General features: G+C 35.4%; 1 protein-coding gene across 3 annotated transcripts in view; it reads right to left on the bottom strand.

The window, feature by feature from the left end:
- Nucleotides 1–13,304, bottom strand: part of SMAD4 (SMAD family member 4) — a 59,190-nt gene that overhangs the window by 32,334 nt on the left and 13,552 nt on the right. For all 3 annotated transcript variants that reach the window (XR_007132842.1, XM_047765149.1, XM_047765134.1), the window contains exons 2-5: nt 10,777–11,154; nt 9,514–9,688; nt 8,765–8,794; nt 3,612–3,824 (exon numbers count right to left, since the gene is read on the bottom strand). Coding sequence is in view for 2 of the 3 variants with exons in the window: in XM_047765149.1 (XP_047621105.1) it covers nt 3,612–3,824; nt 8,765–8,794; nt 9,514–9,688; nt 10,777–11,025 (667 nt within the window). In the remaining variant the exon portion in view is untranslated. The remainder of the gene's footprint in view (nt 1–3,611; nt 3,825–8,764; nt 8,795–9,513; nt 9,689–10,776; nt 11,155–13,304) is intronic.

Here is a 13,304-nt window from a genome sequence, read left to right as displayed (position 1 = left end):
TCACCCATGGCCTATCAAATAAAAAACCCTAAAGTTATCTATAAAAGCAAAACTTAACTTGAAGTAGTTCAAAATTATTCTATCTTTAAGTAATATTTAGCTAATTTTAATGGCCCATTTCCTCACAAATATTCTTCAAATGCCAGCAAAATCCCACTAAAGGTCTAACATATCATAATAGCTTCTTCAGAAGCTCATCAGCTCACCCTTGGACACTCCATCCAGAAAGCTCTGGACCTTTCTGATTAGGACTCCAAAAGTCCAGGCTCAAGAAAATGTTGAAAATGGGAAAGTTCATTATATATATCAGCCCTGATACTGGTAATGGCAGAATGCTAGGGTTTGGTAAAAGAAACACAGAGCAGGCAAATCTTTTAAATGGAATGTGATGAGTAAGGTGAGAAAGTTAAAAAAGAAAACAAGGGGAAAAAAAAAAAAAAAAGCTCCACTGTCCAGTAGCTCAAAAAAACCCAAACCAAAAAAATAAAAAATTTAAAAAAAACCTATCAGTCTAATTTTGAAATTATTTCAGGTACTTTAAAAAATCAACAATTTCTGGGAGTTCCCATCATGGTGCAGTGGAAACAAATCCAACTAGGAACCATGAGGTCGCAGGTTCAATCCCTGTTCTTGCTCATTGGGTTGAGGATCGCATTGCCGTAAGTTGTGGTGTAGGTCACAGACGTGGCTCGGAACTGGAATTGCTGCAGCTGTGGCATAGGCCAGCAGTTGTAGCTCCGATTAGACCCCTAGCCTCAGAACCTCAGAACCTCCATATGCTGCAGATGCAGCCCTTAAAAAAAGTGCAAAAATAAATAAATAAATAAATAAATATCAAAAATTGCCTCTAAGAACATATAATATTCCTGGATTTACAGGAAATCAGTTGCCCTGAATTTATAGGAAATTATTTGTATGTAATACACCAGGAGAACTAACTATTCCATTCAAAACCATTCTATGATATTGTTTACATTTTTAAGGCTTTACTTTTTGTGTGGAAAAGGCTTCATTTCTTCAAGTAGGTATTAATTAAGTCATCTGCTCAGCTCACTTGGAAAGCACTGGAATTCCATAATTGTTATATATTACTAGCATTACCTCAATCTTTTTTCATTTAAATGGGAGTATAATCAGACAGAATAAAGTAAATGACACCACTGCTCACATATGCAACAGACAGCTCAAAGTATCAAGGAAAAGGAACATTTTTTTCTCTACAAATCACATTTCCTTAAGGCTAAGAATATAAAAGTAAAAACTCAAGAGACTAATTTCAATACTCTCTAAATTATTTCTTTTTAAAGATGATGTTTAGGGCAAACTCCCATCCTACTCATTCCCCCCAAATTTTTGCAGGTTATCTTTAAAGATTAATTACATTTTTATTCTTGCTTTTAACAACTGTGCATACTACATACTCTTAGCTATCTCATAAAAATTGTCACTAAACAGGAGATATTATTTTAACTTACTACAGTATTTAGAAATAAACCCTGAAAATATTCAGGTGCCAAATGAACATAAAGCCCACTGCAGTTACCTGTCCTCAATTATTTCCATTACACAATTCCAAGTACATGAAATTAAACAACCAAATGAGCTCATGCAAAGCAGTCTTCCAATTTCCCTATTTTGGTCCAATTTCATTTCTTTCTTCTGATTTTATCAATATACTTTTTGAGATCTAAGGGAACATTCCACAACAAATTTTACAACTTATAGTAATCACAACTCATTGTGAACATATATCCAAAAAAAAACCAAGATAAAATTATCCTCATTTCATTCATACAGCATTTTCTGTCTTCAATCTCAACCCCAAGGAACATAACAGTTAAAATGAAGTCACTTTATGAGTTTCTGTCGTAGCGCAGTGGTTAACAACTCCGACTAGGAACCATGAGGTTGCGGGTTCGGTCCCTGGCCTTGCTCAGTGGGTTAAGGATCCGGCATTGCCATGAGCTGTGGTGTGGGCCGCAGACGCGGCTCGGATCCCGCATTGCTGTGGCTGTGGTGTAGGCCGGTGGCTACAGCTCCGACTGGACCCCGAGACTGGGAACCTCCATATGCCACGGGAGCAGCTCAAGAAAAGGCAAAAAGACAAAAAAAAAAAAACCAAAAAACAAAAAAATGAAGTCACTTTAGTAAGCAGCAACAGAGGCACACCAATTCAATCTCCAGGTAGTATCAACAGAGGTAAGTGGCACTATCCATGCTCATGTGGCTATAGTGCACCTTCTTTTTTAACTCTCCCTCTCCACCCACTGTTTGTCAACTACATTCCCACATTAGTAAATAAAGAATAGATAACAGAAACACCAAGTGGTTAAAGGTTCAGGTTCTAAAGTATGTGTTTAACCTACATGACCCACTTAGAATATGCTATCCATAGTCAGACTGTCAGCTCATGCTGTTTGAAGAGATAAAAGATATTATTTGCAGAGGTAAAATGAATTAAAGAGGGGAAAACTAAAAACTGAATTTTAGAAATCAGTCTTCCATTTATCCCAAAGATCAAATTTCTTTGTTGAATCTGACCTGATACTAAAGTAAAGAGAATGATGCTTCTTTTGATATCAACTAACAAAGTATCAGTCCAACAATTTACTGCTGACGTGGGCTTTGATAATCTCCTTAGCAACTAGGTGCAAATAACACCATACAAATGCCAAGATCCTTTTCTGTGATTAATTTAAAAAAAAAAAGAGGCTGAACCTAAGAGGCCTCTACCTCCATGACATGGCAGGGAAGGTGGGTATCTCTATAATGCGAAGAACCTTTTGAAAATAGACTTTTTTGCTGTTGTTGTTTTTAGGGCTGCAGGTACAGCATATGGAAGTTCCCAGGCTAGCTGCCAGTCTACACCACAGAGACAGCAATGCCAGATCTGAGCCATGTCTGCTACCTACACCTCAGCTCATGGCAAGGCAGATCCTTAACCCACTGAGCAGGGGCCAGGGATTGAACCCACATCCTCATGGATACCAGTCAGGTTCATTTCCACTGAGCCACGATGAGAACTCCTAAAAACAGACTTTTTGGTGTGGGGGGAGATAGGTAGAATTTGGCTTTATTTCAAAACTAATATATTTAACATCTATCTTGAGGGTTGTGTTTTATAAACAAATTTGTCCAGATCCCTTTTTCTAAGTTTGCACAATGAGAGACTGAGATGACTATAATAGTAATATTCTGTCAGATAAAGCAAAATAAAAACACTGATTAGAGGAAAGTTGCAATTCCATTAACACAGATTTTTATAAACATCTTGGTCCAAAACTACTTTTAACAACTTAAATATTTCTCTCCTAAAATGCATCTGAAAGCTCAAGAGACTTCTGCATATAATAAATAAAGTATTAATTAGACCATTAATTTAAATCATTATTTAAATTCCAAGTGACTACGCACCAGCATAAGAACATTTAAATGAATTATAAACACCATTTTTTCCTAGGACAACTGAAAAAACCTATTTAACACTTGTTTACCTATGAAAGCTATCAAAGTACTTTTAATTTACACTTACTTCCTCCAAGTGACTACCTATAAACACTCAATGGTTAGGAAAATTCATCTTGCTGACTACATGTGACTCTACAACTCACTTGTGGAAGCCACAGGAATGTTGGGAAAGTTGGTGCTGCTGGTTGCATTAGACTCAGATGGAGCTAACAGAGCTGGGGTGCTGTATGTCTCCGTCGATGCACGATTACTTGGTGGATGCTGGATGGTTTGAATTGAATGCCCTTCAGTGGCTAATGATGGCTGACCCTCAAAGTCATGAACATATTCATCCTTCACCAACATACCTGATGGAGCTATAACGGAAAAATAAACATATTTTAGTATCTTACAAATTTCTATTACAAAAGAAAAGTCTTTTAAGTAATATAACACATAAAATCAACTATAGTATAAATAAGTCTCAGAATTTTCTCAAACTATCTTAAAAGCATACTATTTTATCACAACAAAGTTATTTATCCAGAGATAATGGCATCAGATCAATCTGACAGATTCCTTGAAACATTGCCAACCTCCAGCAATGGTCCTGAAAAGGTATTCTTTAGTTTCTTGGTATTCTTATAATAATCTATAAGTAATAATCATCTTAAATGCATAATATAAAGTAGACAAGAATTAAATGGCTTTGGGAAAAGTTTACCTAGCTAAGATGACCAAATTGAGATAAAGTAATTACTCTTTATATTTTTGCTACTTGCAATATGAGTGGGCTCTGACAGCTATCCAATTCCGGGATCAACAATTATTAAGTAACATATTTTTGAATGTGAAGCATACTGAATGTCCCTTAAAACATTAGAACAGGAAAAATTCCAAAAGGTGAGTCAAAGTGAAATTTCTTTCTAGAAACTCAATCCAAATAACAGTGTTTGATAAAGCAGAGTGTGAAAAAACTCAGTAAAACATCTCTCACCTGTGTAGTTACACCTTAATAAGCAAAGCTAGACGCTAGCTGATATAATACCTTTCCTTGAACAAACCAGGGAACAATTAGTTGGTTTTGTCATGAGGAAAAAAAGAAAACTGAAACTGCATTTATAATATCAATGAGTCTCTGCCCATAACCTCCCCATTTCTTTTTAGGGTACAGTTTTGAGGTTTACAACCCTTTACTGTGTCTGAACTAACATTACCCCAGAATTTTACAAACCACTGAACTCTAATACTAGGTCCTCTTTTTAAAGCAATTAATAGACCACAAAAAGACTTTGTCTTTTCCATTAGCAATCAGCATATAGTGCCCCTTATAGTGCCCCGTAACTTTCCCTAGGTCAATCTTTGAAAAACTCTATTACACATAAATAAATGCCCGTTAGTTACAGGGCTATTTTTTTTTTTAATTAAACTGAGACTATTTCAAAGAGGTAAGAATAATCTGTTATTCAGATTTCTACATATAATCTCTTAAAGGACTTTTTCATGACTCAAAAGTAATGAAGATACTGATATTTTTAAGATCATAAATTCCACTCTAAAGAGTTTCTCTTTAGAAAATTCTATGGAAACCAAAGGTAACCAATAGGAGCTTAAGATATCATGTGTCAATAAAAAAAAGCTGGATCTATCTACTCAATCACTAATGTTGGCCAAGTTATAAAAATGCAAAGAAAAAATCATTTGGGACATAAAGTGAGTATGGCTGTATTTAATTTTTTTTAAATTATACTCTTCAATAAAGTCCTATGATTTTCTGCATATTGATCCTGACATCACTATTTAATTTCTGGAAATTTTAGGGTTTTTGTTGTTTATAGTGACTGGGATCTTTTTACCAAGACATTGGTATTTCTAGTACATAAGGAGAAAGTTATTGATTTGAGGATACAGATAGTCAACTTTTTTTTTTTTGGCCACACTTGCTGCATGTGTAAGTTCCTAAGTGCCAGGGACCAAACCTGTGCCATATAAGTGACAACACTAGATCCTTAACCTGCTGAGCCACCAGGGAACTCAATAGCTAGTCAACTTATTATACTCATGTTTTTGCTTTCCAGTTGACCCTGTGGCTTAATGTGTAATCATAACAACTGAATGAATTCTGCTTTTAAAGAGTTATGCCTCATAGGAGCTCCCGTCGTGGCACAGCAGAAACAAAGCTGACTGGTATCCATGAGGTTGTGGGTCTGATCCCTGGCCTCACTCAGTTGTTAAGGATCCGGTGTTGCCATGAGCTGTGGTGTAGGTCACAGACACGACTTGGATCTAGCATTGCTGTGGCTGTGGTGTAGGCCAGCAGCTATAGCTCTGATTAGACCCCTAGCCTGGGAAGCTCCATATGCTGTAGGTGTGGCCCTAAAAAGAGACAAAAAGACAAAAAATAAAGAGTTATGCCTCATAACTTTTTCTTGCCTAATTTACTGGCTAAACCTTCCCAAATGCAAGTTTGGGACTCCTACTAGTGTACAGGTCTCTTCAATCAAATAACTAAAATATACGTTTCTTAGGTAAAACGGAGTATCAACAAGGATAGATGTTTGCAATACATTTTTGCCAAGAGAAAAAAAGGTTACAAAACACTATTGTACACTAAGATCATATGCATGTTTAAAAAATCATATACTGAAAGTAAAAAAGCAAGGTCCAGAACAGTGCCCAATATGCTTTTTGTGTAAGAAAGAAGGGAAGTAATACATGTATTTCTGCATAAAGAAACCCTGGAAGGAAACACCAGAAACTAATAAAAGTGATTACCTGAGGTAGGGGGGAATGGGGGCAGGGGTGGGAGCACTTCTTTTCACTGTATACCTTTTTATAGTATTTTGATTTATGGACCATGTATTGCCTATTCAAAAAAATAAAATTAAAAAAACATATAGTATATATTTTTAAAGTCCAGAAAACAGATACCAACCTATTAAGTATTTCTCTTTATGGACTAGCATTCAACAAATTAATTCACTGAAAAAATATTTATTGAGCACCTATGTTCCAGGTACTGTTCTAGCACTTGGGATAAATCAATAAACAAAAGAAAAACCACTGCCCCCATGGAGTTTACAGTCTTTTATAATATTTGTCTATTGTTAAATATCTAACAGTGAGCACACATTACTCCAGTTCATCCTAGCTTTCTAATCTTGGACAAGTTCTTTGACCTCTCCAGACACCAGTCTCTACATCTGATAAAATGTGGATAATGCCACCTACCATGTAGGAGTATTATGAGAATGACAACATAATATTTATAAATCACTGACACAAAATGAGTACTTAGAAAGTGTTAGCTATTTTGATTTAACCTTTAGAGCAGTAATACATGTATGCAGTGATTGTAAAATGTTCTATGAGGAGTAAATGGGGACAGAAAAGCTGAAGACACTGAGCTCATCTCTTTATCACAACCAGCAAGCAGGTCACAGAGCTTGTCTGATGGCACTGTCACTGTCTTATTTACCTTTTCTTTCCTTCACTAGACTATGAGCTCCCTTGAGTAGAAAAAAAAACATACTTTATTTATCCTACTGTCACTGGAAACTAACACAGTACCAGGCAATACATGCTCATTAAATATTTGTTAAAATGAACACACAAGTCAATGTGGTCATGAAAAGTTTCATAAAGGAGGTGAGCCAGGCTGGAAATGATTACAACAAAGATTCCAACTCAAAAGTGAAGAAATGGTCCCATTTTCGTAACTTTTAGCTACCATATTTCTCTGTCCAAATCTAGAGGGGCATCTTGTGAGAACTACCTGTTTTCTGAAGAAAGAAGCCACTAAAGCCAGCTTTTACATAACTACCACTAGGGGGATCCATAAGGCTGAATACTGTTAGGCGCAAAGCAACTAAAAAGAGGCTATCAACCCACACAAGCCCATCAATAACAGGTACACCTAACAGTAGTACTTTAGGACAGAGAGCAATGTAAAAGAAAGAGTCTTCAGAACTGGATCCTGTCACAATCACCTCCAAGGGAGATTCTGATATAGTTATTACTACAGTCACCCAATCCCTAACACTCACTGAGCAAAAAGTTTTCATTCTCCAAAAACATATGGAGAATGGTGAAGATCTGAAGAGTTTTTACTTTCAAGGAAAAGAGGTGACATATCAATGTTCATGTGGTTGAAGAAGCTGGGCTTTACTCAATTAATCTTTTTTTTTTTTTTTTTTTGTTCAGGGCCAGGGAATTGAACCCATGCCAGAGCAGCAACTCAAACCACAGCAATGACAATGCAGGATCCTTAATCCCCTGAGCCACCATGGAACTTCCCAATTTTAAGGCCAATCTTAAAATTGGCCTTTGCAGACCAAACAGCTTCTACCACTAACCTCCTGTTCTCAGAAACCAATTAACCTTTAACAAGTATCAAAGGCACTAGAGTCTTCCTTTATTATTATTCACACAGAGGAGAAGTGGAGAATAAAAACAAGCAGACGTTCATGCTCTTCCTAAATCTTAAGGTTAGATGATATTTCTGACCCATTTCTAAGATTCTGCAACAAAAGAGGTGCTAAGCCACTAATTTCCCTCCAGAATAATGGCACACCTTTCTAAGACGATAGTGGCTGTTTTGTCAGAATTTCTCTGTGAGTTAATTAGTTCCTGAAGAAAATTTCATTAACATATTCTAAGAAAAAGCTAAAAGTTTTAACAGATTTCTGTTAAATATTCTCAAATATTATACAAAAACAAAACAAAAAACATCCCCTTCCCCCATTTATTCCATTTCCCCACCTCAAAACACTTAAAAATAGGATTAGAACATCTGTGATTGGCATATAAAGTAGCCTTGTTTTATTTACTCAAAATGTAACAAAACTGAAAAAAAAAATTAATACAGAATGCAGTCTTATGTCATTCGTAAAAACAAGTTAGGCTGAAATGAAGAAAAATTAGAATTTTGGTGTTTTTAAACATTACACATGATTCTAAATTATCAAACATAGGTTATATATATTTCAACAGGTTCTGTGAGATTTTCTTCCAAAATAGCCAGTTTTTAACCAATTTAAACATTATTCTTCCTGTTTATGTTTTATGTTCCCCTATCATATTGTTTAGGCTACTTTCAGTCATAAATAGCAGTTCAAATTCAAAGAGCCAACAGCCTATTTAATCCAGTTTTAAACGCTGGATACGTGCCCCCCACCAATAAATCTACATTTCCAAAGCTGTAAGTTTCTTCTTATAAGTGTTACCAGCACCCACACAAACCAGTTCTAGGGCAATAAAAAATAAAGAGGACAGGATTAAAGAAAAGAGAGAAAGTTACAAGAAACAGATTACCTACCATTACTCTGCAGTGTTAGTCCTGAGAGATCTTATATTTTTAAAGGAGAGAAGAAAATAAAATATTAATCATTATTATGAAAATAACTTTCTTTATATTTAAAATTACAGAATGTAAATTTAAGCCAGGGATTCAAAATTGCACGAACCATGTCAATTCAAGAACAGTAGTACAAATGCTATTCAACAATGTATAAACTAAGTATTCAATTCTATAATGCTTTCCATCTTATTTTTCGAGAACAATGTTCTAAATGGGCAAAATACCAACTATGTATACTTAGCTTCAACAGTCAAAATACAAATTTGTTCTGAATTCAAATTTAAATATTTAGGGAGTTCCCGTTGTGGCTGTGTGGTAACGAACCCAACTAGTATTCGTGAGGACTTGGATTCGATCCCTGGCCTTAAGGATCCAGCGTTGCTATGAGCTGTGGTATATAGGTTGCATATGCTGCTCAGATCTGGTGTTGCTGTGGCTGTGGTGTAGGCCAGCAGCTGCAGCTCCCATTCAATCCCTAGCCTGGGAACTTCCATATGCCTCAGTGCAGTCCTAGAAAGATACACACACAAAAAGTAAATACTTATATTTTGTTTAAAAGTCTGATTTTTTTAACTTTAGTTGAAGTACTAGGCTATCTCCAAATTTATAATTTAACTTAGAAAAATTAAAACAATGAAAAAAAAATTAAAACACTGTTGAGGTCTTTTCTCTTTGTGCTTCTAAGCATAAAAGAAAAGTCTACTTACCAATTCCTGGTGATACAACTCGTTCATAGTGATATGGATTCACACAAACACTATCACATTTTAAGTCAAATGCATACTGACAATATTTAACATGTTTTAATTCATTTTTGTGAAGATCAGGCCACCTCCAGAGACGAGCATAAATCACATGAGGAAATCCTTTCCGACCAGCCACCTAGGAAAAATTAATGACCATTTATTGAGCATCAGTTATGCACCACACATTATTCAAAGCACTTTATACATTCTCACTTAATCCTTACAGTCCTACAAAGTCAGTATTATAATCCCCATTTCTTAAATGAGAAGGCTAAAGCTCAAAATAACTCACTTGGCCACAGTCACAAAGCAGTGAACGTGGGTATGATTTCAAGATTTATGCTCAGGTTTTAAAAGACAGGGAAAAAAAGGTATGAGTTTGATGAAGAAACCATACCTAAAATCTAAAAATATTTTTTTTGTTTTTTTGGTCTTTTTAGGGCCGCACTTGTAGCTTATGAAAGTTCCCAGGCTAAGAGTCAAATTGGAGCTGCAGCTGCTGGCCACATCAACACCAGACCTGAGTCTCATCTATGACCTATACTGCAGCTTACGGCAACACTGGATCCTTAACCCACTGAGCAAGGCCAGGGATCAAACCTGAATCCTCATGGATACTAGTCAGGTTCTTTACCAGCTGAGCAACAATGACAACGGCCTAGAAATAAAATTTTTAAATCTAACAATATAAGCTTTCTATAAGTTTCTTTAAAAATATTAAACACAGGTGATATATTATGTAGTCTTATATGAAAAATCTGATCCGTGAAAAGATAATTTGTAAATATAAGCTTTTAGCTCAAGTTTTAAAAACATACTTGAAATCTTCTGGATTGTTTTTCATATAAAAATACCAAACACACAGTATCAGATTTCTATATTATCAAAGGACTGAGTATTAGCTTAGTTTTTTAAATGTGCATGTAACACCAAAAAAGAAAAAACGGCTACAAGGATGAATACCAAAGTGCTAAGATGTGGGTTTTCTTCTATTTTTATTTTTCAGATGTTCTACCCTGAACTTTTTTTTAGTCAAAACATTTTAAAACTTTTAAGATATATTCTTCCATATACTCCCATAATATGTATCGGTACAGGATGTACTACAATATCTAAAGAAATGGAGCAAGCATTAAATTTCCCATAGTAACTTAAGAGGAAACAAGAATTTTTAAAACTCTGCCACTACAGAAGATATTAAAAAAACTCAAGCACAAGACTAACCTGAAGCCTCCCATCCAATGTTCTCTGTATGGTAACACATTTGCTAGGGTGAGCTCCATTTGTGGTTATAGCTGTTATTAAAGAATCCAATTCATCTTTTTTCTCCTTCAGCTTCTTTACCAAACTTTCAATTGCTCTTTTTGCAAATGTTTCACTCTCTCCACCTTGTCTATGGCACATCAAACTATGTACAATGCTCAGACAGGCATCATTACTTGTTGGTGTATTTGTAATAGACATATTGTCCATTTGTTAAAGTTATTCTTTTAAATCAAATATGTCTCCAATTTTCAGAGCAATTTTGATCTTTTGGAGGCAGTGAAAAACAACGGCTAATGTTGCAAGGGAAATTGTTAAACATGTGGTATTCAGGATAACCTAAAAAAAATGAGACAAAGATATCAGAAATCATTTCACAAAGTAGATTAGATTACTTGGGAAAAGATGAAATTGCTTCGGTTAAGTCAAAGACTCAATGAATGTAATTAAAATGTGATGCTTAGAGTTTTAAATGACAAAATGCTGCTGTTTTTGACATTACAAAAATATTAAGCTTAGCCTTCTCATTATTAGAGAGGCATGTTCAATCAGTCAAGTCTTGTTGACTGTACCAAAAACCCTAAAGTAAAACCTTAGCAGAACTTTTTAAAAGGATTACTTATGAAGATCAGCACTTTAAAACATTCTTGATTAACAACTAGTTCATCCTAAAAGTCTAACATTAATACACATGAAAAATCCACCATCATTTGGTACCAGATGCTGTTTATCCGTTAACAACATCCAACTTTGTTATAAGAGACCACTAACAACAATAAAAAGATGAATAATTTTCAAATGGGCAAAGGATTCTAATACTCATTTCTCCAAAGAAGGGCCAAAAAGCACATAAAAGGTGCTCATTATCATTTGTCATTAGTGAATTGCAAATCAAAACTACAAAAAGATATCACTTCACACCCAGTAGATTAGATAAATCAAAAGGATAGATAGTAAGCACTGGAGAGAAAGTGGAAAAAATGGAAGCTTGATACACTGCTGGTGAGATTGCAAAACAGTACAGTCACCTTGGAAAGTAGTCTGACAATTTCTCAAAATGTTAAACAGAGTCACCATACAACCCAGCAATTCCATCCAAGATTATGGAAAAGCTATGTCCACACAAAAATATGTACATAAATGTTAACAGCAGTATCATTCATAATAGGTAAAAAGTAATACAACCCAAATGCCCATCAACTGATGAATGTATAAATGAGTATACCTATACAATGTAATATTATCTAGTCATAAAAGGAATAAAGTACTGAAGATACACACTACAACATGGATGAACCTGGAAGACATGAGGTGAAAGACACCGGTCACAAAATACCACATGTTGTATATTCCTATTTATATGACATATCCAGAGCAGAAAAATCACTGCAATAAAAAGTAGTGGATGTGTCAGAAACCGGTAATGGGAAGGGGAATGAGGACTGACTGATAATGGGTCTGGAGTTTCTTCAGGGGCAATGAAAATGTTCTAAAATTGATATGGTGATGGTTGCACAACTCTGTCACTATAGTGAAAACCATCAAATCATACACTTTTTTAAAAGGGTGAATTTTACACTATGTGTATTACCAGTAACATTATTGTTTTTAAAAAGAGACCACTGAATTCCTCAAAATATTTTACTCATAAGAGGATAAATTATTTTCCACAGAAATTAAACTCTAAAAAATAAGCATTAATTAAAACTTCTTTCAACACTGATAACACAAACTTACCTAACCCACACAGAATAAGACCATCAGCCTAAGAATAAATAAGATAAAGCAGGAGTGGAGGCTGAACTTCCTATGAGGGTTTGTTTTTTTTGTTTGTTTTTGTCTTTTTAGGGCCGCACCCACAGGATATGGAGGTTCCCAGGCTAGGGGTCAGACAATCGGAGCTGTAGCTGCCAGCCACAGCCACAGCCACAGCAACGTGGGATCCGAGCTGCGTCTGCAATCTACACCACAGCTCACAGCAATGCTGGATCCTTAACCCACTGAGCAAGGCCAGGGATCGAACCTGAGTTCTCATGGATACTAGTTGGTTCGTTAACCACTGAGCCAAGATAGGAACTCCTTGAGGGGTTGTTTTTCAATTGTTTGTTGATTTTGTTGCATTCCATGCTTACTTTGCTCTTACCTTCTTTGACCATTTACTTGAATCTTTAACAAGATACCTTCATCACCGTATTAATAAAACTAACTTATCAGTTTCTACCAAAATCTGTTCCTCTTCTGATGACCTTTACTTGTACAGCTTGAACTCCACTCAATTACCCAGCACTGGTAAGTCTGGTAAATTATCTTTGACTTACCTCTCACTTCGATTATCCCTACATTCTCTCACAAAGTTACATGATTCTTTACCTTAATCATTTCTACCAATTTCTATTCTACCAAACAGTGTTGTAGTTTGGGGCCACATTTAAATTCATATCACACAGTATTTAACACATATCCCCCTCAATTGTCACCAATTTTATATA

Source organism: Phacochoerus africanus, chromosome 2, assembly GCF_016906955.1.
Source record: "Phacochoerus africanus isolate WHEZ1 chromosome 2, ROS_Pafr_v1, whole genome shotgun sequence".
NCBI lineage: Eukaryota > Metazoa > Chordata > Mammalia > Artiodactyla > Suidae > Phacochoerus > Phacochoerus africanus.
Note: the sequence above shows the minus strand (reverse complement) of the source record. Positions and strands in the feature narration are given on the sequence as shown.